At 43.6% G+C, this 27,902-nt stretch overlaps 1 protein-coding gene across 1 annotated transcript in view; it reads right to left on the bottom strand.

Moving 5' to 3' along the window:
• The window catches only part of NUDT21 (nudix hydrolase 21), a 704,082-nt gene that overhangs the window by 549,483 nt on the left and 126,697 nt on the right, over positions 1-27,902 (bottom strand). The window contains exon 3 of the mRNA XM_044081417.1: positions 14,213-14,276. Within this exon, the coding sequence (XP_043937352.1) occupies positions 14,213-14,276 (64 nt within the window). The remainder of the gene's footprint in view (positions 1-14,212; positions 14,277-27,902) is intronic.

Raw genomic sequence — 27,902 nt, 5'->3', positions numbered from 1 at the left:
TTGTTTTGTGGTAGGTGTTGCTTGGATGTCTGCTTTGGATATCTCTGCTGCTTAGGCAGATTTTTATTTAGAGCCTCAGAGTATGTTCTTGTGTGTTTATGCGTTTGGTTTGCTGATGCGATAGGTCTATGTGAGACTGGATTTGTGGTGTGTGTGGTTGGTTACCTTTTCCTCTTGACAGGCTGTGCCACTACTGGGTTGAGAGAGCTTAGCTTCCAGTTTGGCTATATAGTTGCATCTCTCAAATATATTTGAGCTTGTTGGAAGGAGGAGAGGGCGGTCTGTATACGTAAGGCAGTTGTAACATTGCCTCAAGATTCCCAGATTCACCAGCTGGACTGGAGAGTAAACTCGAAACTGACCTTTTGGACATGCCTGAATAATATAGGGAACTACTTATTGACTGATCAGAAAGAACCAATAGGGAGCAAGTGCTTAGGAGGAGTATAAGAGGATGTAGTGCTTTAGTTTGTGTTTACCTATGAGATTACTTATACGAGCAAGGCTTTAGAATGAAAATAGAGTGCTTAATTAGAGATTTAGAGCAGTTCTAAGGGAAAAAGTGAAGAGCAGACTTTGTGGAGCTGGGAATAGTTTAAACCTGCTTAAGCGGCGATGCCCGACGCTGCTCTGTGTGCAAGACCGCGCAAAAAGACAGTTGCAGGGTTTTAAGAGAGAGAGAGAGAGATCAAGGAGTTTAGAATTGACCCAAAATGGCCAATAAAACTACAGCTTCTAGGCAGTAACCACTCCTACAGGGACAGGCAGGCTGCTCAGTGTTAACTACTGCCACTGGTTAACACAGAGACTTCCCTTTAGCCCAAGCAAGCACTGGCCTCCAAGAAACGTACCAACAGTTCAGAACAGCAAATCTGTAACTGAACTTTCTTAAATTTCAGAAAATGGGAAAAAAGCAAGATTTTTTTTCTTTTTTTGTTTTAGTTTAAAGGTAGTAGAGATACACAAGTAGCAAAATATTTCACAACAGTGCAATAAATTACCCCACACTTGAGTGCTAGGCCAAAGTCAGGTAAAATGCAATTTTAAGAGAAAAAAACGATTTTAAATTAAAACACAACGTTCTATCACCTTCTTTTGACCAAACTGTTACATTTTCATTTAGTCCTTCAATACGATTTTGGTCTTCAAGCATTTTCCTTCAGTTTTAATTTTTGTTTTCCCCTCCCTCCATCTTCAGCATTACATAATGGAGAAATCTTCTCTTTACGCAAGTGTCAGCTTTCTTTCTAATCCCGGCTCTTCATCTTAAAGCAATATAGCAAACTGAAAAAAATTTGTACAATATGCTCATTATCCACTACAACCTCTCATTTATTCCATCTGGAAAGTATGGGCAATGCTAAGCAAACATGTTCATCAAATGTTGTGAGAATTAGCGACAGAAGAGCAGATCAGTTACAGTACAATTCATAACTTAACTGGGGAAGAAACTGGTGGTGTTCCAAGTGAACTTAACCAAAGCTAGAAACATGCCAAGCGAATTCCAGAACTTTAAAAACAGAGGAGGGGAATCCCACCAATAATGCCACAAATACAGACCAGGTACAAGCATAGTACAGTTGTGTATAGCTACCATAAATGTAGATGTTAGAGTGTCTTCACTGTTGCAGTCATAACGGTAGGGTACTCCTGCCGGCAGGCAGCCCGAGGTCGGCCAGAATATCAAAGTCTGGGTCCGGCGTCGGCTGTTCCAGCTAGAAACCTGACGTCAGAGCGCACGGGTATAAGGCTGACAGCTGACGCCATCTTCTCCAGCCTTTCTTGCCCCTGATGCCAGAAGCCCCCATAAAAACAAAAGGTGTCCCAAGGGAAACACAAATACACCAGAAAGGTAGTGGAAAAGGAAACACAGTAAGCAAATAGAAACAAGAGGGGTCTGGAGGGAGGGAAACACTGACTGCAACAGTGAAGACACTCGAACATCTACATTTATGGTAGGTATACACAACTGTACTATGTTCTTCGTGTTTCACTGTTGCAGTCATAACTGTAGGGTAGAATCCCAAAGCAGAGGGTACGGGTGGAGGTTATAAAGAAGAAGGAGCAGCTAGAAGACCCTGCAAGACAGCAGAGGCAAAGCCTGCCCTAGACTTAGAGTACAAAGGGAGGTTATAGGGTTTGGAAAAAGTATGCACAGAGCTCCAAGTGGCAGCCTCCAGAATGTCCTTGGTAGGAACTCCTCTGAGAAAGGCTGCTGAAGTGGCAGCTGCTCTAGTAGAATGAGTCCTGACGTTACCTGGAATCTGTTTTCCATAAAAAGAGTAACAATATCTTATTCCATGAGCAATCCATTTGGAAATAGTTTGCTTAGAAATAGCTTTACCTAGAGAACTGGAAGCAAAAGAAATAAGCAATTGACCTAATTTTCTGAAACTTTTAGTTTTGTCCAGGTAAAAACGTAGTTGCCTGTGTACGTCCAATGAATGCAAAATCCTTTCCCCCTTATTTTGGGGTTTTGGGAAAAAAGTAGGTAGGTGAATAGTCTGATTCAGAGCCACTCTAGAAACTACCTTAGGCATAAAAGTAGGATTGGTCCTCAAGGACACTGTCCTGATGGAAGATGAGGTATGGTTCCACGGCCATGAGGGCTTGTAACTCGGATACCCTTCTGGCAGAAGTCAAGGCCAACAAGATAGCTGTCTTCCAGGATAAGAACTTAATGTCCACAGAAGCAGCAGGCTCAAAAGGAGGCAAAGTAAGCTTTTCCAAGACATAGTTGAGATCCCAAGGAGGGACAGGAGGAGTTCTAGGAGGATTTAAATTCTTAGCTCCTCTCAGAAATTGCCTAACCAACTGGTGTGAAAAAATGGGAGGATCACAATTGAAATGAGCCAAAATAGCAGAAGCATGAATTTTAATGGAAGAAAAAGAAAGACCTTTAATCAAAAGGTCTGAGAGATAAAGAAGAATAGATGAAATATCGGGTATTAAAGGATCAGAGCCACGATCCTGCATCCAAATACAAAATCTTTTCCATTTAGCAGCATAAGATTTCCTTGTACTAGGACGCCTAGCTTCCAAAAGAACATCCAAGAAGTACAGTTTTGTACCTACCATAAATGTAGATGTCCGAGAGGAATGCATCTGCAGTCCTTACAAATGGGTTGTCCTGTCGTCAGGCAGCCCTTCGGTCGGCCGGATTCCAAAGTCTGGGTCTGGCTTCGGCTGGTGTCGCACTTCACCCGACGTCATTGCGGCAGTTCTTCGGGTATAAAGGCAGCAGCCGACGCCATTTTCCTCCGTGTTTCTTGCCCCAGATGCCAGGTGCCCTCCTGGATGGCTAAATTTGGATAAATGCCAAATAGTAGAGAGCAAACACACAAAATAAGCATGTATGTACATATATACAAACAAATACACCATAATAGATCCCCCCAAGCTAGCTGAAGATTGGTAAGTACCCTAGGAGTACCTCAGAGGGGAAGGAGGGTGGGTAATCCTGACTGCAGATGCATTCCTCTCGGACATCTACATTTATGGTAGGTACAAAACTGTACTATGTCCTTCAAGGATGCATCTGCAGTCCTTACAAATGGGTAGAATACCATAGCTAGACTAGGGGAGGAGGAAATGAGAGAAGATTATGGTGTAGTTAGTATCCCTTGCAAAACAGCAATGGCAAAACCAGCACGGGATCTAGAGTATAGAGGTAAATTATAATGCTTGGCAAATGTATGCACGGAGGTCCAAGTAGCAGCCTCTATAATGTCCTTGGTAGCCACCCCTCGTAAGAAAGCTGTGGTAGTGGCTGTAGCCCTTGTGGAGTGAGGCCTGATGTTCTCTGGAGTTTTCTTTCCATGGTAGGAGTAACAAAATCTAATGCAATTTCCTATCCATTTGGAGATTGTCTGTTTAGAAATTGGTTTTCCTTCCTTTCCTGTTGCATATGCTACCAGAAGCTGGTCAGTTTTTCTATTGTTTTTTGTCCTGTCCAGGTAGTAGCGTAATTGTCTGTGTACATCCAAGGTATGCAAGAGTTTTTCTCCCCTGTTATGTGGATTGGGGAAGAATGTAGGAAGGTGGATAGCCTGATTTAAAGAGACTCTGGATACCACCTTAGGCATAAATGTAGGATTTGTTCTCAAGGACACTATCTTGATGGAAGATCAGGAAGGGTTGTACTGCCGTTAATGCCTGTAGTTCAGAGACCCTTCTTGCTGAAGTTATTGCCAGCAGGAAAGCAGTCTTCCAGAATAAGTATTGCAATTCTGCTGTAGCTGCTGGTTCGAAAGGAGGTAGAGTCAGTTTTTCTAGCACAAAGTTCAAGTCCCATGCTGGCAATGGAGGTTTCCTGGGAGGTTTTACATTTTTAATTCCTCTCAGAAACTGTCTGAGCAGAGGATGCGAGAAGACAGGAGGATCTAAGCTGTATTCTGCTGAAATAGCTGATGCATGTATCTTGGAGGAATAGGACAGGCCTGTATGAAAGAGCTCCGCCAAGTACTCCAGGATGTTGGCTATGTTCACCAGTGTCACATCTTGCCCCTTTGCAGTACTCCAGATGAGATATCTTTTCCATTTTGCTGCATAATTCTTTCTTGTTGAAGGTCTACGAGCCTCCAGGATTATGTCTTTAACCCTTTGGGATAAATTTGTGTTAATTGCTGTTATGTAATGTTCCAGGCAGTTAGCTGCAGAGTTTTTAGGTTTGGATGCAGGATGTTGTAGTTGTTCTGTGTCAGCAGTAATGGGATCAGGGGCAGTGTCCATATTTGATCCCGAGACATGCTCCTCAGCAGTGGATACCAATGTTGTCTTGGCCAGTCTGGGGCTATCAGAATGATCCTCGGACGTTCCTCTTTGATCTTGAGAAGCACCTTGTGCATCAAAGGAAGTGGTGGGAATGCGTATGCTGTCAGGTTTTTCCAACTGAAGGATAGTGAGTCCACCCTCCAAGCTAGTGGGTGGTAAGCCCTTGTGCAGAATTTCTTCAACTGGTGGTTGAGTGGGGATGCAAACAAGTCTATTTCTGGTAATCCCCATTCTCTTGTGATGGTTTTGAAGATGTCCGGATGCAGCATCCATTCGTGGGCATCTGTTGTAGTTCTGCTTAATATGTCTGCTAGAATGTTTTCCTTCCCTGGTAGGTACATTGCCTGTAATTGAATGTTGTAGCTCAGAGTCACATCCCATAGGTCCAGTGCCAACCGGCATAGAGGGTATGAGTGTGTGCCTCCCTGTTTGTTGATGTACCACATAACTGTGGTGTTGTCTGTCCTTATCAACTGGCCTTCGTGGAGAATAGGTTTGAATGCTTGGATTGCCAATTTTACTGCCATCATTTCTTTTAGATTTATGTGCAGATGCAGCTGGTCTTGAGCCCATAGGCCTTGAATGCACTTGCCCATCATGTGTGCCCCCCAACCGAGGTCTGAGGCATCTGTCGTGATGGTTTGGTTTGGTTGACTTTTGGAGAAGGGCAGTCCTGTGTTTGATTGACAGGCCCAAGCCCACCATGAGAACTCTTGCTTCAGGCATGGGATCATTGGAATTTTGGTTTCTAGGCTGTGCTTGTGTTGAGACCACAAATTCTTTAGGTACCACTGTAGCTTTCTCATATGCAGCCTGGCATGAGGGACCAGTATTATGCAGGATGCCATGAAGCCTAGAGCTTGTAGCACTTTTCTTGCAGTTAGATGGCTCTGCTTTGCTAATGCCAAGAAGTATAGAGGAAGTTGCTCTTTCTTTTCTGTGGTTAGAAATGCCATTTGTTTTGATGTGTCCAATTCTGCACCCAGAAAGGTTATTCTTTGGGATGGAGTCAGCCTTGACTTTTTTGTATTGACTGTATATCCCAGGGCTTGCAGCAGGTAGATGACTCTTTGTAAGTCTCCTGTTAGTTTGTTTTTGTTGTCCGCTTGTATCAGGCAGTCGTCCAGGTAGGGATAGATTTGAATTCCCTGAAGTCTGCAATGAGCGATTACTGATGCCAGGCATTTCGTGAACACTCTGGGCAGTAGATAAGCCAAAGGGCAATGCTGAGAATTGATAATGCTCTGATCCTGCAAGAAATCTGAGGTATCTTTTGCAAATTGGTCTTATGGGGACGTGCAGGTATGCCTCCTTGAGATCTAGAGTTACCAGCCAAGACTCCTTGCCCAGCATGGGAAGAAGCTGCTGTAGGGTCAGCATTTTGAATTTTGGAACAATGAGGAATGTGTTTAAAGCGGACAAGTCTAGAATAGGCCTCCATTTGTTTTCCTTTCTTGGTACCAGGAAGAGCCTGGAGTAAAATCCCTTTCCTTGCTCGGTAAATGGTACCTTTTCCACAGCTCTCATTCTTAATAATTGAGATATTTGTTTTAGAGCTTCTGTCCTTTGAGAAGGTGGAAGGTTTGGCATTCCTCTCTTTCCTGGTAGTGTATGGAAATGGAACCTGTAACCTTTGTCTATAGTTTGCAAAATCCATTTTTCTCTTGTAATGCAGTGCCAGTTTTTTGAAAATAATGTTAGCTTTCCGCCTAAGGGTGCTTCTAGTTGTTCCCTGGTAGGCGGTGCCATCGCCAAGTCACTGTGATTGAGTTGTTGTAGTGGTGGTGGCTGTATCGGTGCCTCGTTGGTTGTTACCCTGCCACTGGCGACCCCTGTAGGCACCCCTGGATTAGTTTCTGCCTCTAGAGCGCCTATTCCTGCCTCTTTGCGTCTTAGAGGAGTCCGGAAAGGACCAATTCTTGGAGGGCCAGTTCCTGCTAAACCTTGGAGGTTGAACTTGTAAGAAATCTTTGACTGTTTGCACAGATTTTGCTTTCTCTTCCATCTTTTTTAGTACCTGCTGTGCGGGGGCACCAAATAAATTGACCTTGTCCATAGGTGCATCCAAAAGCTTAGATTTGACATTGTCTGGTAATGCCTGTTCTTTCAACCATGCATGCCTTCTGATAACTGTGCCAGTCATGGCTGATCTAAAGGAAGCCTCCAGTGCATCATAGCCACATTTTAAAGAATGGTTACTAACTTGCTGTATGTTATGTAACATTTCTTGAATATACTTTTTATCTAAAGATTCTTCAGAGGACAGCTTTTTAGTCAACTGGTCAAGCATAAACTCTTGATATTGAATCATATGAAATTGGCAGTTCAAAGCTCTAGCTGACAAAGTAGCAGAGGTGTAAACTTTTTTACCCCATCTCTCTAAGGACCTGGAATCCCTTTCAGAGGGGAGGGGGTTTTTAGTAGAAGTAGCTGCTACAGCTTTAGGACCCTGGGAGATAGTCTCTGGATCTGCAAAAGGAGCCTTATACAAGTGGTGATGAGTGTCCGGGACCCTGTAGTACCTATCGGGCTTAGCAGGGGCTGGAGGTAAAGTATCAGGAGCAGTGCAAGCATCATTAAATGCATCATCAACAACAGATAGAACTGGAGGTATAGCCAAGGGCCTATGCTGTGGCAAGTGTAGAAAGGTCCTAAGCCTTTTTCTAGAATCTGAGAAATCTTGGCCCTGCCACTGAAATTGTTCCCTCATAGCATGCAAGGTTTCCCCAAAGGAAAATTCCTCAGGAGGAGAGGCTGAAGGGATGGACTCCTCAGCATCAGAGTCTTCGTAAGGAGAATAAGAAGCCTCAGGAGGGTCTGTATGATCTGAGTCATCAGAGGAATCATCTGTGGCTACAGGCTCAGGGGGCTCTGCTCTAGGCCTCTTTTCTGGAGGAGGGAGAGAGGCCCTGTCTGGATGAGGCTGGGCTCCACGAATTAAAGAGATGAGATCCTCTGCCAAAGAAAGCATATGGGAGCTGGTGCTGGGCCTGTGAGAGGGGGGCTTGGCAGGCACAGGTTTTGATGCTTTGGCTGCTTTAGCCCTGGCATAGGCCTTAATAGACATAGCTGGAGGAGGCCTAGCAGCTCCACGTGCAGGGGTGGAAATATCTAGGGGAATGGTGTCTGACAAATCCTGTGAAATCGCAACAGAAGGTTGAATTTCAGAAGCCGTTTCTACCAGGTTAGAAGAGGCCTCGGTAGAAGGCAAGTTATCGAATGAAGAAAGAACCGCTTGCTCGGTTTCGGCCGAAGCAGAGACACTCGTGGTTTGCTTAACCGCGGTTTCGGCCGAAACCGCGGACCGCGAGTGTCGGTCTTTTTCTTTGCGTTTTTTGGAAATTTGCGTAGTCGGAGGATCCGACGGCATAATGTAGGCAAAATCGGAGCCGAAAATCTGTTCAGCAAAGTCCGAGCGACGTCTAAGCGTCCGTCGGTTAAAAGAAGCACAGGCTAGACAAGCTGCTACGTCGTGGTCTGGGCCTAAACAATGTATGCAGTAGGAGTGGAAATCTTTATGAGGTATTTGTTTCCCACAAGATAAACAGTTATTAACTTTCTCTGACATCGGCTGAGGCAAGAAAGAGTCCCCAACGGGGTACTTAGCTTTATAGAAGTCTTCGAAGTAGTATTCGGTAGTAGTAATCTCTGGATCTGACCGACCGGCACTTGCGAACAGCTTCTGCTTCGGGCGCCGCGCGGCAAGAAAGACTGGGGAAAATGGCGTCGGCTGCTGCCTTTATACCCGAAGAACTGCCGCAATGACGTCGGGTGAAGTGCGACACCAGCCGAAGCCAGACCCAGACTTTGGAATCCGGCCGACCGAAGGGCTGTCTGACGACAGGACAACCCATTTTTAAGGACTGCAGATGCATCCTTGAAGGACATCTTGTTTAGGAAGAGAAAAAGGAATCAATTGCCTTTGATGAGCCAAGCTGCCAGGCAGAGAGTCTTGATTTGGGAGTGAAATACCTGACCCTGATGCTGGGACAGTAGAGAATGGGTCAGAGGAAGACTCCAAGGAGGTTCCAAGCAAAGGTGCAGTAGAGTAGGGTACCAAAACTGACGAGGCCATTTTGGAGCTATCAAAATGATCAGTCTGGGAATGTCTAGCTTTATCTTTAGCAATACCTGAGGCAGAAGAGGAAGAGGAGGGAAGGCATAGCCCGAAAGATTCCTCCAGCTGAAGGACAGGGCATCCACTTTCCAAGCCGTCTTGTGGAAGGCACTGGTGCAAAAGAGAGGCAACTGATGGTTGAGATGGGATTCAAACAGCTCTGAGGACAGCCCCAAACTGCAGTTATCTTGTTGACTACGCTGGGGTCTAACATCCATTCGTGAGGATCCAAAATGTTTCTGCTTAGGCTGTCTGCTAAGAGATTTTGTTTTCCAGGAATGAACTGTGCCTGAAGATCCAGATTCAAATTTAGGGCTGTGTCCCATAAGGTCATGGCAAGTCTGCAAAGGGGGTAAGAGTGAGAGCCCCCTTGCTTGTTGATGTACCACATGACCGTGGTATTGTCTGTTCGAATTAGCAGAGGTCCTGGCTTCAAAAGAGTCTGGAAGGCTAGAAGCGCATTTTGGACTGCTAACATTTCTTTCAAGTTGATGTGCCATAGGAAGTGTTTGTTTGTCCAAGAACCCTGTTGGCATTTGTCTACAAAATGAGCTCCCCATGCATAATCCGAGGCGTCTGTGGTTATGATCCGAGTAGGTTGAGGTAGACGAAAGGGCTTGCCTTCGTTCAAAGCACACGCCCCTGGACCACCAAAGGAATTCCTTCTGGAGGCAGGGAATCAGTAGAATCATTGTATCCAGACTGTGGCAATGTTGAGACCATACACTCTTTAGGTACCATTGAAGTTTCCTCATGTGAAGCCTCGCATTTGGAATCAACAGGATGCAAGAGGCCATGTAGCCCAGAGCCTGCAGGAATTTCCTTGCAGTGAGCTGAGTCAATGCTGCCAAGGTCTTGAAAACTGAAGCCAGCTGTAACTGTTTTTCTGGAGTAAGGAAGGCCTTCTGTAAACTTGTGTCCAAAAGAGCTCCCAAGAAGGTCATTCGTTGAGAAGGAATCAAATGTGACTTTTTTTGTGTTCACTGAGAATCCCAGTAGTAGTAGTAGAAGATGTTGAACAAAATGTAGATGTTGAAGTAGAAGATCTTTGCTGTCTGCCTGAATTAGACAGTCGTCCAGATAGGGGTAAATCTGAATCCCCTGAAGTCTGCAGTAAGCTACTACTGGAGCCAGGCATTTGGTAAAAACTCTAAGCGCAGTGGATAAGCCAAATGGCAGAACAGAGAATTGGAAGCGTCTCAAGCCTGCTTTGAATCTGAGGTACTTTCTGCATTGAAGCCTTATGGGGACGTGCAAGTAAGCCTCTTTTAAGTCCAATGTTACCATCCAATTGAAGTGTAAGCATTTTGAATTTTGGAATTTCCAAAAAGGTGTTTAATATTGAGAGGTCCAGAATAGGTCTCCAGGAGTTTTGTTTTCTTGGGACCAGAAAAAGTCTTGAGTAAAAACCTTTCCCCACCTCTAAAGGTGGAACAGGTTCTACGGCTCTTAAGGCTAATAAAGCATCCACTTGATTTAAGGCCTCTGTCCATTGATGTTTTGGCAGATCTGGCCAGCCGGAAGGCCTTGGCAGTGTGTGAAAGTGGAATCTGTAACCTTTCAAAATCACGTCTAACACCCATTTGTCCTGAGTAATGCGAGTCCAATTTTGGTAAAAAAGAGAAAGTTTTCCTCCGAGAGGGGCCTCCAGGAAAGGAGGACCTGAAGCCCAACAGAGGGAGTCATCGAGTCTGCTTTCTTTGGGTTTGAGATCTGTGTTCTCCCCTTCTAGGTGAAAAAGCAGTCCACTGTCTAGATCTGTAAGAGGCCTGAGCCTGAGACCGACCTCTGGAGCGTCGGTATCTTCCCCTTTGAGGCCTGTCAGAGGTGGGAAAAGACCAATTTTTGGAGGGCCAATTTCTGGAAAATCTAGGAGGCTGTACTTGCAAGAAATCTTTTACAGTCTGCATAGACTTGGCTTTTTCTTCCATCTTTTTAATAACCTCCTCAGCCTTAGACCCAAATAAGACATCATGCTGAACAGGGGCATCTAGCAATTTTGCCTTAACTTGTTCAGGTAAATTCTGCTCACTAAGCCAAGCATGTCTCCTGATAACAGTACCAGAGGCAGCCGCCCTGCAAGAAGCCTCTAAGGCATCAAAACCACAATGCAAACTATGTTTGCTAACTTGTTCAGTAGCATGCAACACATCCTGCAATTCCTTGTCCTCAGCACATGCAGGAAAAGTAGAAATCCTTTGCTTTAAAACAGATAAAAGAAACTGTTGATACTTAAACATGTGAAACTGGCAATTTAAAGCTCTAATAGAAAGGGAAGCAGAAGTATAAACCTTTTTGCCCCACCTATCCAAGGCACGAGAATCCTTTTCAGAGGGTACAGGATTTTTAGATGAGGCGGCCTTAGCAGCCTTGGAACCCTGCGAAATAGTTTCAGGATCAGCAGAAGGGTTCTTGAATAAGAATTGATGGGAATCAGGGACCCTGTAAAATCTATCAGGCTTAGAAGGAGCAGGCGGCATGGAATCAGGATTCAAGTTAGCTTCAGAGAAGGCATCATCCACAATGTCAAGTACAGGAGGAATAGCTAAAGGCCTGTGCTGAGGGAGAAGAAGAAATTCCCCGAGTCTCTTTTTGGAAGCAGAATAATCCTGACCTTCCCAATGAAAATGCTCCCTCATCTCATGCAAGGTCTCCCCAAAAGAAAAATCCTCAGTGGGAGAGGCAGAGGGAACAGAATCCTCTGCATCCGAATCCTCATAAGGAGGAAAGGAGTAATCCTGATCAGAGGAAGAAACAGAAGATACAGAAGCCTGATCAGAAGAATCATAAAGGATATCCTGTCTAGGCCTTTTCTCAGGAGGAGGGTGAGAGCCCCTAATCATAGTTAATAAATCCTCAGCCATCCGAAGTAATTGCTTCCGAGTCTTAGGAGCTGAATCCGAAGAAGCTTGAGCAGAAAGTCTGAGTTTAACAGGAGTCTTTGACTTGGCTTTTGCCTTCGTGGAAATAGTAATGTGTGAAGGCCGGAAGACCCCCTCAGAAGCCGGTACCTGCACAGCGGTTCTGGACCCATCTGAAGGAGCGACATCCTAAGGTCCTGCAGCAGACAAATTACTGGGCCTAGTTGGCTCACCATGTGAGTCCGTGTCGGCCATCGGTTCTGAAGTGGCAGACGACAGGGGCTGCAAAAGCGCCTCACTGACTACCGCCGAACCCGAAGCTGGCTCCGGCTGCGAAGTATCCTGTTTGGACCTCGGAGGCCTGTCCTCGTCTTTGCGCTTCTTTTGTAATCCGGTAGTCGGTAATGCATCCGACAACATCCTATAGTTAAATCGTCTACCGATGTAATTTAAGGCCCAATCGTACCTACGCTTGATAGTGCGAGAATTAAACTTGGCACAGAAACTACAACAAGAAACGTCGTGGTCAGGGCCTAAGCAAGGTAGACAGTAAGAGTGGAAATCTTTATGAGGTATTTGTTTTCCACACGATACACAATTATTAACTTTTTCTGACATCGGAGGAGCAAGAAAAAAAAGTTTCCCTAACGGGGTACTTAGCTTTGAGAAGAGAAGTAGAAAACTTCGGACCGAAGACAATCACACCACGTTGTCTTGAAAACGCCAACCAACAACTAGCGAACTGCTTTGCACCGCACGGCAAGAAAGACTGGAGAGAAGATGGCGTCGGCTGTCAGCCTTATACCCGTGCGCTCTGAAGTCAGGGTTCTAGCTGGAACAGCCGACGCCGGACCCAGACTTTGATATTCTGGCTGACCTCGGGCTGCCTGCCGGCAGGAGTACCCTACAGTTATGACTGCAACAGTGAAACACGAAGAACATCACATCAGTTATGCTAAAGAATCATGGCCTTACTTCACAAGATTAACACCCTACCCAAAGTCAACTAGAGATGCTACATATTAGACTGGAGAACAAGGAAGGCACTAACACTAAACCTTGGCACAGTGGGATAAAACCCTAACTACACCCGAAACACTTCGGAGGGGGTCAACATTATCAGAAGGGAGAGGAAAGAAAGAGCCTGTTCACTTCTCTCAGTCAGAAGTGCAAGGGATGAGGAGTCATCAACTGGAGAGCCAGTAGAGACTAGACAGCAGGTAACAGGCAGCTGGGTTAGGCATGTGCACAGGACTGGAGAGAGCTATTCCCCTCAGTATCTTGGGGAGGTGCCCTGTAGCCAAGCCTCAAAATATATACAGCCGCTTGTCAGGGCGTAAAGCATACACACACACACACACACACACACACACACACACACACACACACACACACACACACACACACACACACACAAGGTGTTTGCGCCAAAACTGAAACAGCTGGCTGCGGTACGACAGCCCTGCTCACCACACAACCAACGGCAGACTAAGAAAAGAAGCTATTTACACCTGGAGAGGCAGCATACACCCAATGACGGCTCACACTAAACCATGTCCCAAGATGCTGTGGCCCTAGGAATGGAAACGAACCAGTGAGAAAGGACAAGAGACCAAAGTCTGTGCTGCCTGACCATGTTCTACTCGGAGAGCTCAGGAGTCTAGTACTGAATACTTTTATAGCATAGAAGTCAGACATCTTGTCAGCATTCCCCAAACTACATGAAACTCTGAAATAAAAGCACTTAATCATTTTTATAATACAACAAGCAAAACACAGTATCAAACTGCACTGTGGAACAGGGACAGTTATGTGAAAATAAAAATAAACCCTCAACTGTCAGATTCAGGCAACACAAGTCTACCAACTACAAACACACTGACATGGTTCAGAAATGTGGTGCAGAACTCAAATAACTTAATGTTATCCAGCTTTTAAAGTTAAAGTTTAAAACTCATACAAAACAATGGTACTGAAGCCCTGATCTGTGTAGCAAAGCTGAACGAATGTCCACAATCACCTACAGCTAAGGTCTTGTAAAACCTTCTCTCTCTCATGGCACTCCCCTTTACATACAAACCTGCAACATATAAAATGCTACGAATACATATAAAAATATATGCCGTGGTGGTATGGCGGTAGCGTTGTTACCTCACAGCAAGAGGTTCTCCCGTTCGATTCTCGGCTGGGCTTGGGAGTGCCTTCTGTGTGGAGTCTGCATGTCCTCCCTGCGGCTGGGTAGCGTTCGAAAGACATGCGTGTGTAAATGGGCGTGCCTTCGTTGAAGGTTGTGCGTCGAGCTGGCATTTCATAAAAATCTACTGCCAATCATTGGCGGACCGGAGTTCCGCTGTGGTGACCCCTTACCAGGAAAAGCCAAAAGACAAACAAATAAAAATACATATATATATATATATATATATATATATATATATATATAAAAAAAAAAGCTGTCCCTTACCTCTGTCATTAAGCGTTTCAGTCCTTCTACTTCATCTTCTCCAGGGTTCAGTTCTCCACCAGGCCTTGTAAATGAAAGAAACAGCTGCTTATAAAAATATTCACAATAAAAGGTTTACTGTAATATAAAATTATCAATGATTTTCAAGCCTGATATTCAATGATACAAACACTAGCAGAATCACTTCATAGCTGCTTTATTACAGGACAGTAAGCTACTCAAACTTTAACAAGCACACATCAAACTCACTTTTTTTTTTTTTTTTTAAAATACATGGAATAAAACACAAAATATGTGCAGGTGGGTGTGCAAATTCACCTGATACGCTAAAAAGGGAAAGTAAAAAATTTACTAGCATGACCAAAAATATTCAAGTTCACAATTAATCGAACACTGTAAAGCAAGGAGGTCAAGCAATCAGAGGCGAAAAAATGCAAACTCACTTTGAATGCCTCCTATACTTACAGGAAGGGTGTCAAAAACAGAGGGAACAGTCATGTCCCCACTATCAAAAATCATGCAGAAATGTATACAATACCAAATGATGTCCTATACGACCCAAAACAACCTACTAACCCTACACAACATGGTTTCCGTCCTGGGCATAGTACCATCATTGCCCTCCTCTCCTTTCTAGACTCCATAAAACCTTGCTCATCTGGCAAAATAGTTTCTACTCTGTTCCTTGACCTCTCCAAAGCCTTTGATACTGTTTCTCATACCTATTATCCCAACTCTCCTCTCTCAACCCCCCCCCCCCCAACAATAACCTGGTTCACCAGCTACCTCTCTGAAAGACAGCAAGCAGTCAAACAGAAAAAAAAACTCACTCTTCCTCTCCACACACCCCTACCGGAGTTTCCCAGGCCTAGACCCCCTCCTCAAACAGCTTCATTAATAACTTCCACTAGTCTCTCTCCGATGCCAAACTAATTCAATATGCTGACAATTTGACCATTATTTGTACAGCAGACACCCCCTCCAACCTACTTCTCAAAACTCAGTTAGCCTTCTCTAATAACGAAACATGGATGCACAGTAATCACCTCACCTTAAATGCCAATAAAACAAAGTTAATCTTCTCCCCATCCAAAAACACCAATGTAGACAAAAACTCTTTTACAGTGACTGCTCAGTGCTCAGAATAACAGCCCCATAGAAATAGTATCACATACCAAACTGCTCGGTGTCATAATTGATGAAAATCTAAAATACGACATCCATATCCAAACGAATACCAATAAAACTCACCAAAAACTAGGTCTTCTGTATAGACACAATCATCACCTTATCCCCTCCACCAGCCACACCCTTACCTCTACATACCTTCTTCCCTCTCTTATGTATGGTGCCCCCCAATTCACTAATCTTCAGCTAGGTTTACAGGCCAAGTTGGAAGTCTGTTACAATAAAATCTAATCTCCAAATTTGCCACCAACTCAAAAAACTCATCTCAGCACTGCCTCGCTCTCCACTCCCTGAAATTGCTTGAACTTTCTAACTACCTCAAACTCCTTAGACTTACTACTCCTCAAGCTCATATTCAAACCTTCTAGTTGTCCTTCTGTCCACCTCTTCAACCCCCTACATTCACAACCACTCTCTAAGATCAGAAAACCACAATCTTCTAAACACATACAAGTCTAGTCGACCACCTGGCCACCTATTATCCTGCTCCCTAGCTAAACTCTGGAATTCTCTCCCTACCACCATGAGAAATACGCAGACACACACAAACTTCAAAACTCTTCTCCAATCTCACTTCCTTTCAAAGTGGGAATGTTCCTGTACCTTTACCACAAACTCTTAACACCATCTCCCATGCACTATATACCTCAGCCTTCTAGCACTGTGCTCTTACCCTTTCCTCTACTTCCTCTCATACCCTACATCTCAAACATCCCCAACCCACTCCCTCCAACCCTATACCTCAAACCTCCCCCAACCTACTCCCTTTCTTCACTATATACCACCTTTCTCACCTTACCTTCTTCTCTCTGTCCTGTCCTCATATTTCTTAAAAAAAAAAAAAAAATTTTTTTTTACCTGTACATAAATGTTTTACTTGCATGTTTTTTTCATCTGAAATGCCTGAACTTTTAATATGTTTAGACTACATGAATCTCACTTTCGTAAATCATTACCTAGGATAAGAAATGGTATGACTTTTTTTTTTTAACAAATTGTATATTATCTCTGTATTTTTCACTGTTCTACTACTTTATGTACTTTTGTATAACTATTGTAAAATTGTCTATATCCTGTGGAGCTTTTCTTCCCGGGCCTCCACTGAAATTGGGCTCTTCCACGCCTAGTGGAATATCCCGGTCATCACACTAATTTAAGCAAACGCGCACCAAGCAAACGCCAACATTCTTTACTGTATGTACAGTAGCCCCATAACACAACTGACCCCAAGGTTCAAACTATGCCTCTGTACTTCAGCAAAGAGCAGTCACCAAGAAATGAAGACATTTCCAGATGCAACACATTTGGTATCACAAAAAACAAACCTGCAACCCTCCACAGCTCTGGCAAAATTGCTAAAAGGGGATAATTATGGACAAAAACCTGAATGGTTTACATTTTAAATGTAAACTATGTGCATGTACAGATGTTGATTCCACTCGTTGTCAAATGTCTGTTCAACAAATTGAATTTTTTTTTTTTATTAATGAAGCATAGGAGCAGGAAAGATCACAAACACAGAGTAAGGAATTTTTCCCTTTCCCCCCAAGTACTGTGCAATCTAAGAGCAAGTTTGTATACACACACACTTTGTGGTCACAGTTTGTCTTTCCCTTGTATAAAAAAAACATTTGCTTTCTCATTAAAATAAAGAATACTGCTGTTGACGTACTGCACTTCACAAAACCCTCGACTTAAATGACATCTATGAACGGTCGTGTATGCAAGTTCTACACATGTTACTAAAACCTCCTTTCCCTAAAAGTACCACTAAATCAAGACAAAATGACAAAGAACTTTAACAATATATCTCATCACCCAACCATAACTCTAACCTGTGTATACTCACACACAGAAATTTGCACATTTAACAAAACACATTTTCAGTTATGTGCAACCCTGCACACTCCTGTATACCTATACTATATAAAGCCTAAAGTCAACCAAAAGTGATTCACACAAATGTGCAGTCACTCAATTATACTGTTTGAGAAATCAGAGTTCTGTTGCCAGTTAACAGTTTACTGTAGTTCATAGGTTCATAGGTTTATACTAAACTATCTGCCCCAAGGCATTTATAAGCCTAGCCCGAATTTTTGTGGCTTACGCCACCCCTTATATGAAAAAATACTGTACCCATTAGTTTGTTGTGCCTCTGTCCAGCAGTGACACAGAGATGATTCCCGGGGTAAACCTACGATCTCCCATCCACAGGTCAAGATTTCTCTTGAACAGAGCCAGCGGGGTGCTCTGCCTCACATGGACCGGGACTCTATTCCACAGCATAGGGAGTCTCTGAGTGATAAATCTATCCCTCCAGCACGTCCTATTTATATCCGTGCTAAGGTTTAAGTCACTTGCTCTAGTGGTTTTGGTGGATTTGGATTTTTTGAGGTGGAGCATGTCCATTAATTCCGGGTTGGACATGGCCTTGTATGTCAGGCACATGTCACCTCTGAGCAGACGGTATGCGACTGAATAGAGCTGGAGTTTCTTCAATCTGGCAGCATATGACAGATTTTGGAGTCCCTTTATCCTTTTGGTGAGAAACTTTTGGGGTCTCTCCAACTGCTGCAGATGTCGGCGAGATACATCCCGAATGGGGCATTGTACTCGATCATTGGTCTGATAAGTGAAGAGTACAGGGGAACAATGACCTCACTAGATCTGGATGTGAATCCCTTCATGATCAGGTGGGCAATGTAGAAGGTCTTTCTAACCACTTTAGCAACGTGAGTGTCAAAAGAAAGGCCACTGTCAACCTGGGTCCCCAGGTCCCTGATAACCTCTTCTGTGCTTAGTAGATTGCCACCTATATGGTAGCTTGGGGTTACCTTGTTTTTCCCGAAGGGTATGACTATACATTTTTTGGCATGAGAAACATTTAACAGCAGCAGATGTCACAACAGCAAATTCAAATGGTATATAGCAGCATTATATATGAAATAACCGAAAGTACAAAATATTTCAATAATATCTGAAAAAGTTTTATACCAGACTTAGAAACTAACTTCTTGGTCCTAAACATATATATTACTTCAGTCCAGCAACTTTCCTCGAAGTAGTATCCACTCCCTCAACCTCGAATTCCAGGCCTCGTCTTGCTGGTGCCCAACAGTGCTTAACTGTCTATTCTTTATCCAGCATTCCACTGCAAGTACACATCTTTCCCTTGAGAAAAGAACACATTCTGTAGCATTACTTTGAAAAACTATTTCTACACATCGCATGCTTAGCCAGCAAGGTTATCTTTTGCCTTCTACTGAACTGTCTTTCCCTAAAACTGTATGTACAAATGAAAACATATCTGACACTATATTTTCAAGTCTATTCTACTATTTATTCTGCCTTATGCCTAACAACTACTTTTAAGCGAAAAAAAAAATTTTTGTAACGCATTTGTATTGTCAACCAATTATACAGTTCACATACACACTCCTATACGGAAATCACATATTAGAAAGCACAACTAATCAATACAAAAAAAGTAGCATAAAAAAAAGTACATTCCTGAGCACCATAGACCCGAAAGATGCTCTTCCCCTGGAGGCCAAATCCAATTTGTAATGAGTTATGAAGGTATGAAGTCATAGCCCAAGTTGCAGCTGCACAGATGTCATATAAAGAAGCCCTGGCATGGAAGGTAGCAGAAGCTGGCATCGACCTTGTTGAATGAGCTTTCATGGTAGTAGGCAACGAGATATTACATTGTGTATAAATAAAGGTCACACAGTCCTTCAACCATCTAGCTAATGTGACCTTAGAAACAGCAGATCCTAATCTAGGTCCAGAAAAGGCCAAAAATAACTGGTCAGATTTACGAAAGGGTTTAGTCCTGTTTAAGTAAAAACGGATTTGCCTGTGTATATCTAGGGTATGTAGGCAAAACTCTCCTCTGTTTGAATGACTGGGAAAGAAAACTGGCAATTCAATGGCTTGATTAATGGACATTTTAGAGATCACTTTAGGAAGAAATGACGGATTAGTTCCGAGACACACTATCTCTATGAAAAATCAAGTATGGACTCTTGATACATAAAGCTTGAAGTTCAGAAATACATCTAGCAGAAGTAATAGCGACCAAAAACAAGGTTTTCCATAACAAATACTTGAGGTCGCAAGAAGAGGCTGGTTCGAAAGGTGACATCGTCAGAGCTTGCAGAATTAATGATAAATCCCATGGTTGAATAGGTTCTCTAAAAGGTGGCTTCAGATGACTCGCACAATTTATGAGACATGAGAGGAATCTTGGACACTCTCATGAAAATCAGAAATAGCAGCCAAATGAACTCTAATGGTAGAGGCCGATAGATCCCATTGAAACAGGTCAGCCAGACAGTCTAGTATTATCGACACTGGTGCTGAAAAGGGGTCTACTTTTTTATCTTTCAGCCAACAGGTAAATCTTTTCCACCTGCTCAGACAAGTAATTCTAGTTGACGACTTATGAGAAGCAATGAGAACATCACATACATTTAAAGAAAGATCACTCTGCCTGGCAATCAAAGGAATTATTGGGAGTAGCCAAGTCATGAGCTTCAGGCTGTTCAAGCTGGGATGAATCAGGTTCTGTGGGTGTGAGATCAACTCTGGGGTTGGATGGAGAATCTATGGTCAATCTAGTAGGTGAAGCCAAAGGAAGGGGAACCAAATCTGTCGAGGCCAACATGGTGCTATGAGGATCATCTTGCTCTTCAACCAACAGGCTTTCTTCAGAAACTGGGGAAAGGGTGGAAATGCGTAAAAAAGACCCGAGGGCCAATCGTGGACTAGAGTGTCCCTGGGTGACTGTCCCGGAGGGGGAATCAGGGCTAAGTAGTTGCTGCATTTGTAGTTGGTCGGGGATGCAAAAAGGTCACAGCAAGGACAGCCCCAGCGGTGGAAGATCTCTGCCGCTATCAAGAGATTCAGGGACCACTCGTGAGGTTGAAGAATGCACCTGCTGAGTCGGTCTGCTAACACGTTGGAACTCCCGGGAATGTGCATTGCTAGAAGAAGAGAGAGAGAGTTGGTAACCATCGCCCATTGCCATATCCTCACGGCCTCTCGACAAAGGGGGTAAGATTTGGTTCCACCTTGCTTGTTGATGTACCAGACCACCGCCATGTTATCTGATTGAATCGCAATTGTCCCAGATGGCAGCAGGGGATGGAATGCTTGCAACGCCAGAAGCACCACCCTCAGCTCTAGAACATTTATATGCAGATGGGCCTCCAGTACGGCCCAAGTGCCTTGGACCATCTGTCCGTGACATAGCCCCCCCCCCCCGCCACCCCATCAGGGAGGTGTCCGTGGTTACTGGGGGGAGAAGGGCGAGACCATTGTGAGAGATTGTGTGTCACACCAATTTAAATCCTGTTTGTACCTGTGGGTTACTTGAATCATGGCTGAAAGAGGATGCCGACAAGGATACCATTTGGTGAGCAGTAGCCATTGTAGAAGCCACATGTGATACCTGGCCAGGGGAACAATTGTGATGGAGGCTGCCATGGAACCCAACAGCTGTAGAACCGAGTGAGCCGTGGATTTTTCCTTTGAAAGGATTGGAATTAGTTGTTGCTTTGTCCTTAAAATTCTGGGCTCTGGAATAGCAGCTCTGCAGTTTTTGTGTCCAAGCTAACCCCTATGAATTCTGTCGACTGAGATGGGGGGAGATTGGATTTCTGCCAGTTTATGGTTATGCCCAGCCTTTGAGCAGCGAGAAGAGAGTATGCCAGGGCTTTTTTCAGTAGATGTCTGGTGGGGGCGGAAATGAGCCAGTCATCTAGGTATGGAAACACCTGGAATCCTTGGAAGTCGCAAGTGAGCTGTGACAACTGCCATGCACTTTGTGAACACTCTGGGGGCTGTAGAGAGTCTGAAGGGCAGTACTCTGAACTGGTAGTGACTGGCTCCAACATGGAAGCACAGAAATCTTCTTGATGGCCACTCCACCTTTATGTGGTAGTACGCATCTTGAAGATCTATAGAGCACATCCAATAGTCTTTTTCCAAAAGCGGGAGGATAGACTGTATTCTAACCATCTGGAATTTTTGTACTCTTACAAACTTGTTCAATACACAGAGATCCAAAATTGGTCTCCAGTCCACGGTTTTCTTTGGCACCAAAAAGAGTCTCGAGTAGAATCCGGATCCTATCTGGTCTGGAGGGACTATTTGGATGACTCTCTTTCTTAGCAGCTTTTCTATCTCTAGTGCCACTTCTTCCCTTTGACTGGGTGGAACATCGGGAAGATTTTTTGAAGGGACGGGACAAAGATCTAAGGGGATATGATAACCTCTGGTTATAATCCTTTGTACCCAGGAAATCGGTGGTGATGGTTAGCCAGACAGAAGGGTACAAGGAAAAACGTCCCCCAACCACCTCCAGAGGAAAGGAGTTGGGCTGCTCTTCAGGAGCGCTGGTAGGATTGACCAGGGAAAGAATCCCTGGAACCATGGTTACGCGGACCCCCCCTCTGACCCGAAAGGAGAGAGTCTTCCCTGTGAGTTTCCCCCTCTGCCTCTGGGGGAGAACTCTGCCTGTGTGTGTCACGGAAAGGACCCAGAGATTCCTTGAACCATATCTTCCCATTCTTTTGGTTTCGGGAGAAAGCACGTTGAGGAGAAGAATAACTGACACCTACAGCAGAAAGGGTCTTATCGTCCTGTTCACATCTGGCCAGTGTGCTTTTAACTTTGGGCCCAAACAACAAGGAGGCCTCAAAGGGGGCATTAAGAAAAGAAGACTTAAAGGGTTCCACGAAGTTGCACAAGCGCATCCAGGCATGTCGTCTCAAGACCGCAGCTGAACCCACTGCTCTAGCTGCTGCTCCTGATGCGCGAGATATCAGTCGCATAGAGGACTTGGATATAGATTCAATGGTGGCCAACTGAGAGGCCACTTTGTCACAGACCTCATCAGACACGGCACCAGCCAAGGTTTGAGAGAGCTCAGAAACCAAATCCCTTTGAAGCCTGGTAAAATGTGCCATATAATTCAGGGACATGACAGCAAAGGAGCGCTTCCCTATCCTGTCCAGGGCCCGGGACTCTGTTAGGTGGATGGACAGTCTGGCTTTCTTTTTCTGCCAGATCCTTTTTTTTGCGGCCGCCACCACCAAAGCATCCACAGGAAGACCTTTGGACCAATGAGGATCCAAAGCAGGAGGGGACAAGATCTTATGTGGCCTCCGGGGAAAAGCTTTGACGGTATCAGGAGCCTGCCAAGCACGCTGCACGATGAGCCGGATAAGTTCATCGACAGGAAATAAGGGGCCAGGCGTGAAAAGCCTGCAGGAACACAGATCCCTCAGAAGTTGGATTAGAGGACTCAGTCACCTCTCTATTTCAGGATTTCGAGATAATCACCAAAGGATACCTCAGAGGGTGACCGAGGGGATCCTTCCCCCTCATCGAAATCTGTGTCTTCGGTGAGGGACTGCTCTGTGGATTCCATGTGCTTCCTCTTACACAAACTTTTCCGGTGGACCTCCTCAGCGGGAAAAGCTGGAGAAGACAGCGGAAAAGGGGATTCTTGAGGGAATATCTCCTGCGGCCCTTGCACCCGGTGTCCGCTAGATGCGACATGTGAAACCAGTGTACCAGGAGGGTGGAAGTATAGACAGTGCAGTATCGCCAGCAGCAGCGAGAGCCTTCTCCATCAGTTGGAAGGCTGGTCCACCCGCAGAGGAGTGTATGTCTAGGACAGAGGTCACCCCTCCCCTAAGTGGCTCAGCCTGCAGACCCAGAGTCCCTGGATGGCTGTGGAGCAGCAAGCTATGCGTGTCACAGCTAACATCCTGGGTCATAGCAAAACTTTCCTGCCACGAAGGCAACTGCAGTTCCTTAGTGAGATCCAAAGGAAACCGCAGAAGGGGAAGACTGTGCTATATTCATAGACTTCAAAGGCAATGAAGGAGAAGAATAAGAAGGGGTCTTTGGAGATGGGTGATCACCTCCCAAGGAAGGATAGTTCCTGAGGGGTGGGATACCTCTGGCCAAGAGTACCTGGTCCACAAGACGCAGCACATCATGCTTGGAAAGGCTTCTAGTGGACCTCACGGAGACTGAGGGAAAAACAGGCCTGTCCACAGAAGAGGCAGACTCTGTGCCCATCTCATCTGACCGCACCGAGGACAATGGTGCAGAGAGAGACTGGACTACTGCTGTCTGCACCGAAGAAGTCATCGGTGCTGAGGTCATTGTCTGCACCGACACAGGGATCGGCGCTGAAATGGTTGTCGGTGCCGAAGCTGGAACCGACAAAAAAGACGTCAACAATAAAGGTGTCTGTTCCGAGAAAGATCTTTAAGCAGACGCAGTCAAGGTCTGCGCCGATACAGTGGTAATGGTCTGAACAGAGGAGCCCCTCGGTGCAGATATAGAGAAGGCTGCAGGAGAAGACTGAGCCGAAATCACTAATGGAGCTGAAAGCCTCAGTGCCGAAGGTCTAGGCACCGAAAGCACTGGGGCTAACAGGAGCCGAAACTTTAGCCTTTTTAGGTTTTGGTTGGCAGGAGTCCCCAGCCGGGGACGAAGGCAAAGATTTAGCCTTAGTAGGAACATCCAAGGTTTTCTTATGGGCTCTAGGAGGGGTTGAGGCCTCCAACCCAGAAATAGCCTCTGAAAAGGGAGATTTTAGAAGTCCCTTCAGCATCAGCTTGTTTTTCTTTTCCAACAAGGTTCTATTAGAAAAGTTCTCACAAATAGTACAGGGTGGATCAACAGACAAATGGGAAGCTCCCAAACTATAAACACACAGAGTGTGCATCAGAAGTAGGCAGTTTGTATCCACAAATCAGAGCACCGCTTAAACCCCGGACTACCTTTCTTATCTGCCATTACAGCAAATGAATTAATAGAAAAGGTACCAACAATGGTACAAGAGAGTACCCGAAGGTATGAGAGAAAAAGGGAAAAGGATTACCAACGATGGTAGAGAGAGAATACTTTGCAGTAAAAGCGGTAAAGAAAAAGCAGAAAAACCTGAAGAAATTATGAACGTTAGATGCAATAGGGTAAGAGACAAAATATGAACCTTTCTGACAGAAAAGTAATCTGTAAAGCTATTAAACAACTGACTATACTTAGCTCAAGAGAAGAAGCTTGACATGACCGAATGGCAATGGCGGCAAACAAAATCAGAGGTAACAGGGAGAGGGGGATTGTGGGTAAGAGTTTAGCTCGAGAGTTTGAAGCTGACACGAGCTTGGAAAATGGCCGGCTAGGTTCCGAGCTTGGAACAGATAACCCATGCGTAAGGAATGAACGAGGATTAACAATATCAGATCTGAAGTTATGGATTACCTACCAAGTGAAGGACACAGTGTAGAAAATCAAACTGTGGTAACACCACAGCATGGCGGAACAATGAGACCCCAAACTAAGGAAAGCAGGTGGAAAAGGAAGCATCTGATCACTTGCCACATGAAGATGCTCAGGAGCCTTCTGTGGGAAAAGGTTAAGTTACAGCTGCACAGCAAGGGAATGAGCAAGAAACACTGCCAATTCTGACTATCAATGTTGTGGAAGGACAGGCCAGTGAGTTGACATGGAGTTCACATATAAAACCGCAACGGGTGAAGTGGGATACAGATGAAGAGACTGTCACAGGAGGATGTTCTGGAACTTTCTGTAGACTGCCCACAGGAACAGAAGAGCAAAGAATGTGCCTTCAGTTTAGAAGATAATGATCCAAGGGAAGAGTTGCTTGATTTAACAGAGATGGATAGAGATATTAAAATCAATAAAAGAAATAAATTACAGAGAGTAAATAAAACCCAAAATGTCAGAAGTCTGATACTAGTCTTGATTACTATGTTCACCCGTTTTAATAGAAATCTGGATCATACAACAGAAGTAAATAAGAAATATTACTATGCAGCAAAAGTTTCACCACAAAAGCACTAAGGGAAAGGCGGAAATAAAATGCCATCATGGAAACACTGAATAGAGAAAACTATAAAACATTTAAGACAAGAATTGTCACTGTTAGAACAGTACACAAGAGGGAACAGATCAACAAAAGTTGATTCAGTAGTGAAGACGGGTCATTTATTCTAATGCCGTATCAATGCTTTCTGAGGTCTGAAGTGCTGGAAATTGAGGTGTGTGTGTGTGTGTGTGTATATATATATATATATATATATATATATATATATATATATATATATATATATATATATATAAATAAATATACACACACACATATATATATATATATATATATATATATATATATATATAACACATACACACACGTGTGCGTACATACATATATACACATACATGTGTAGAGAGAAAGACATGCGCACACACATTTACATACAGACATTTTATATATATACATACACATATATACACACACACATATATATATATATATATATATATATATATATATATATATATATATATATATATTTATTTATTATACATACACACACATACACACACACACCATATGCAAATCCAGTACTGAGGAAAAGAAGTTTTCCAGCCTTTAGGATAGTAAAATACTTTTTTGTTCCTCCTTAAGGACAAAGGGAAAACTATTTGTACAGGAATGGTATCAGAAAACACAAACAGTCTCCTTTCACACCTGTCAGAGCTTCATCACTCCTAAGTTATATGTACAACTAATAAGTATTACACTTTTCTATTTTCCATATAAAAAGCCATGTAAATTGCAAATACATTAACTAATAAATATTACACTTTTCTATTTTCCATATAAAAAGCCATGTAAATTGCAAATAAGGCATTAATCTGAGAGCATTTACACAGATCACATTCAATGACAGTGACTAGAACAATGGTACATACATAGTTTGCATTTTTATTGCGATTGTACTTCATTAGATAAGGAGTAAACTGCACCAAAATCAATGTGTATCTGGCCGTTAATATGCTAGATATAGTGTCAAATAATGTACACCTAGTCATGCATTTTATTTACTATAGCAATAAAACAAAAACACAGATGGTACTCAAATTCACCTGTTTGAAATACTGTGATGCTAGAGGGGAAAAGTATGCTGTTTATCCAAACTCGAAAAAGAATTATGCTCCTAAGGGCAAAGGTGCAATTACGACTAAGCAACTGTGTGAAGTTTAGGTACTATTTCGGAAGAGAGAATAAACAAGTCAACTGCACTTGGCGTTGGTACCAAGACACTAAAAGAAAAAACAAGTGTGAAGGTGTACATCTATGAAAATTTCCAGGCTCAGACCACATGGGAGAGGAGAAAGGGTCAGAGATGGGCAATACATAAACTGTGTGCATGCACACAGACACACACATGTACTGTATATCTACAGTGGAACCCTCTTATTCAGTCTCGCTTTAACCTGACTCCGCTTTTACTGGCCATATTTTTCCAGTGCACTGTAACTTTAGAACCTTGTGCCACGTTAAAAGACAGCAAAGAAACACTAGTTCCGCTTCCTCCGGGTGCTTCGGAACAGCTCAGCTTACCATCTTAATCTTAAAATGTTAAGATCTTGAAACAAAAACAAACTTGCAATATATAACTGCAAAGCAAAAGGGGTAAAATAAAAATTCCACTTATACTGAAGCAAAAATACAGGGCCTCTCATATTTAAGATGTTGCAATATTTTAACTAAGATTAAAATAAGCCAAGACGTTTCTCAGTGCCACGAAGAGGAAGAAGTGTTGTTCTTCTCCGTTGTCTGTTACAGTGCACTGTACTCGATGTATTATTTCCTCCAGAAAGTAAAGTAGGATTAAATAAAAGCATTGGTAATCATAGTTTTGAAAATGGTAGAGGTTACGCTTCAGTTAGTGGTGATCTGTGCCTGTGAATTGATTAACACGAACAACCGGAAAAAGTGTGTGTGTTCTGTACAGAAATTAAAACCCTTGGAACATACCGATAATGGAGAACCTGCAAAATCAGATATGGGCTGAACTGAAAGTCAGAAAACGTACAGTGAATGACTGGGGGGAAAAAATGAGCCAAAAAATGAAGTGATTGGTGATACATTACAGATATGATTCATGGAGGATCACCTCTAAGCAGGTTGATCTGAAGGAAAAGACAATTCTGTTGCACAAAAAAGTCAAGAGCCGAGAAGAATTCTTAAGCCAGTGAAGAATGGCTTTCACGATGGAATTCGAGCCATGGAATTCACTATCTAGGTGTTTGCAGCTAAGAAATTATCAGATTAAAATGCTGGAAGTGAATTTTCCCAGAAACATTTAGACGTTATACAGAATAAAACCTTAGCCCAGAACAAATCTACAACTTGGATGAAACAGTCTTAAATTTTAAGTTTCTTCCTTCAAAAACACTAGCAGCACCACCACAAGAAACACTCACTACTGGTTTCAAAATGAATAGAGAGAGAAATCACTGTGACTCTTTGTACAAATGCTGCTGGGTGTCACAAACTGCCCCTTTCCGCTGTATGCAAATCAACCAAACCCAGAGTACTTTATGTAAATTTTAATGCTCAACCAGTTTACTATAAATCCGAGGTCAGCTTGGATTCTCATTA

The sequence above is a fragment of the Protopterus annectens genome, chromosome 8.part0, assembly GCF_019279795.1.
Source record: "Protopterus annectens isolate FY-2018-M chromosome 8.part0, PAN1.0, whole genome shotgun sequence".
Taxonomy (NCBI): domain Eukaryota; kingdom Metazoa; phylum Chordata; order Ceratodontiformes; family Protopteridae; genus Protopterus; species Protopterus annectens.
Note: the sequence above shows the minus strand (reverse complement) of the source record. Positions and strands in the feature narration are given on the sequence as shown.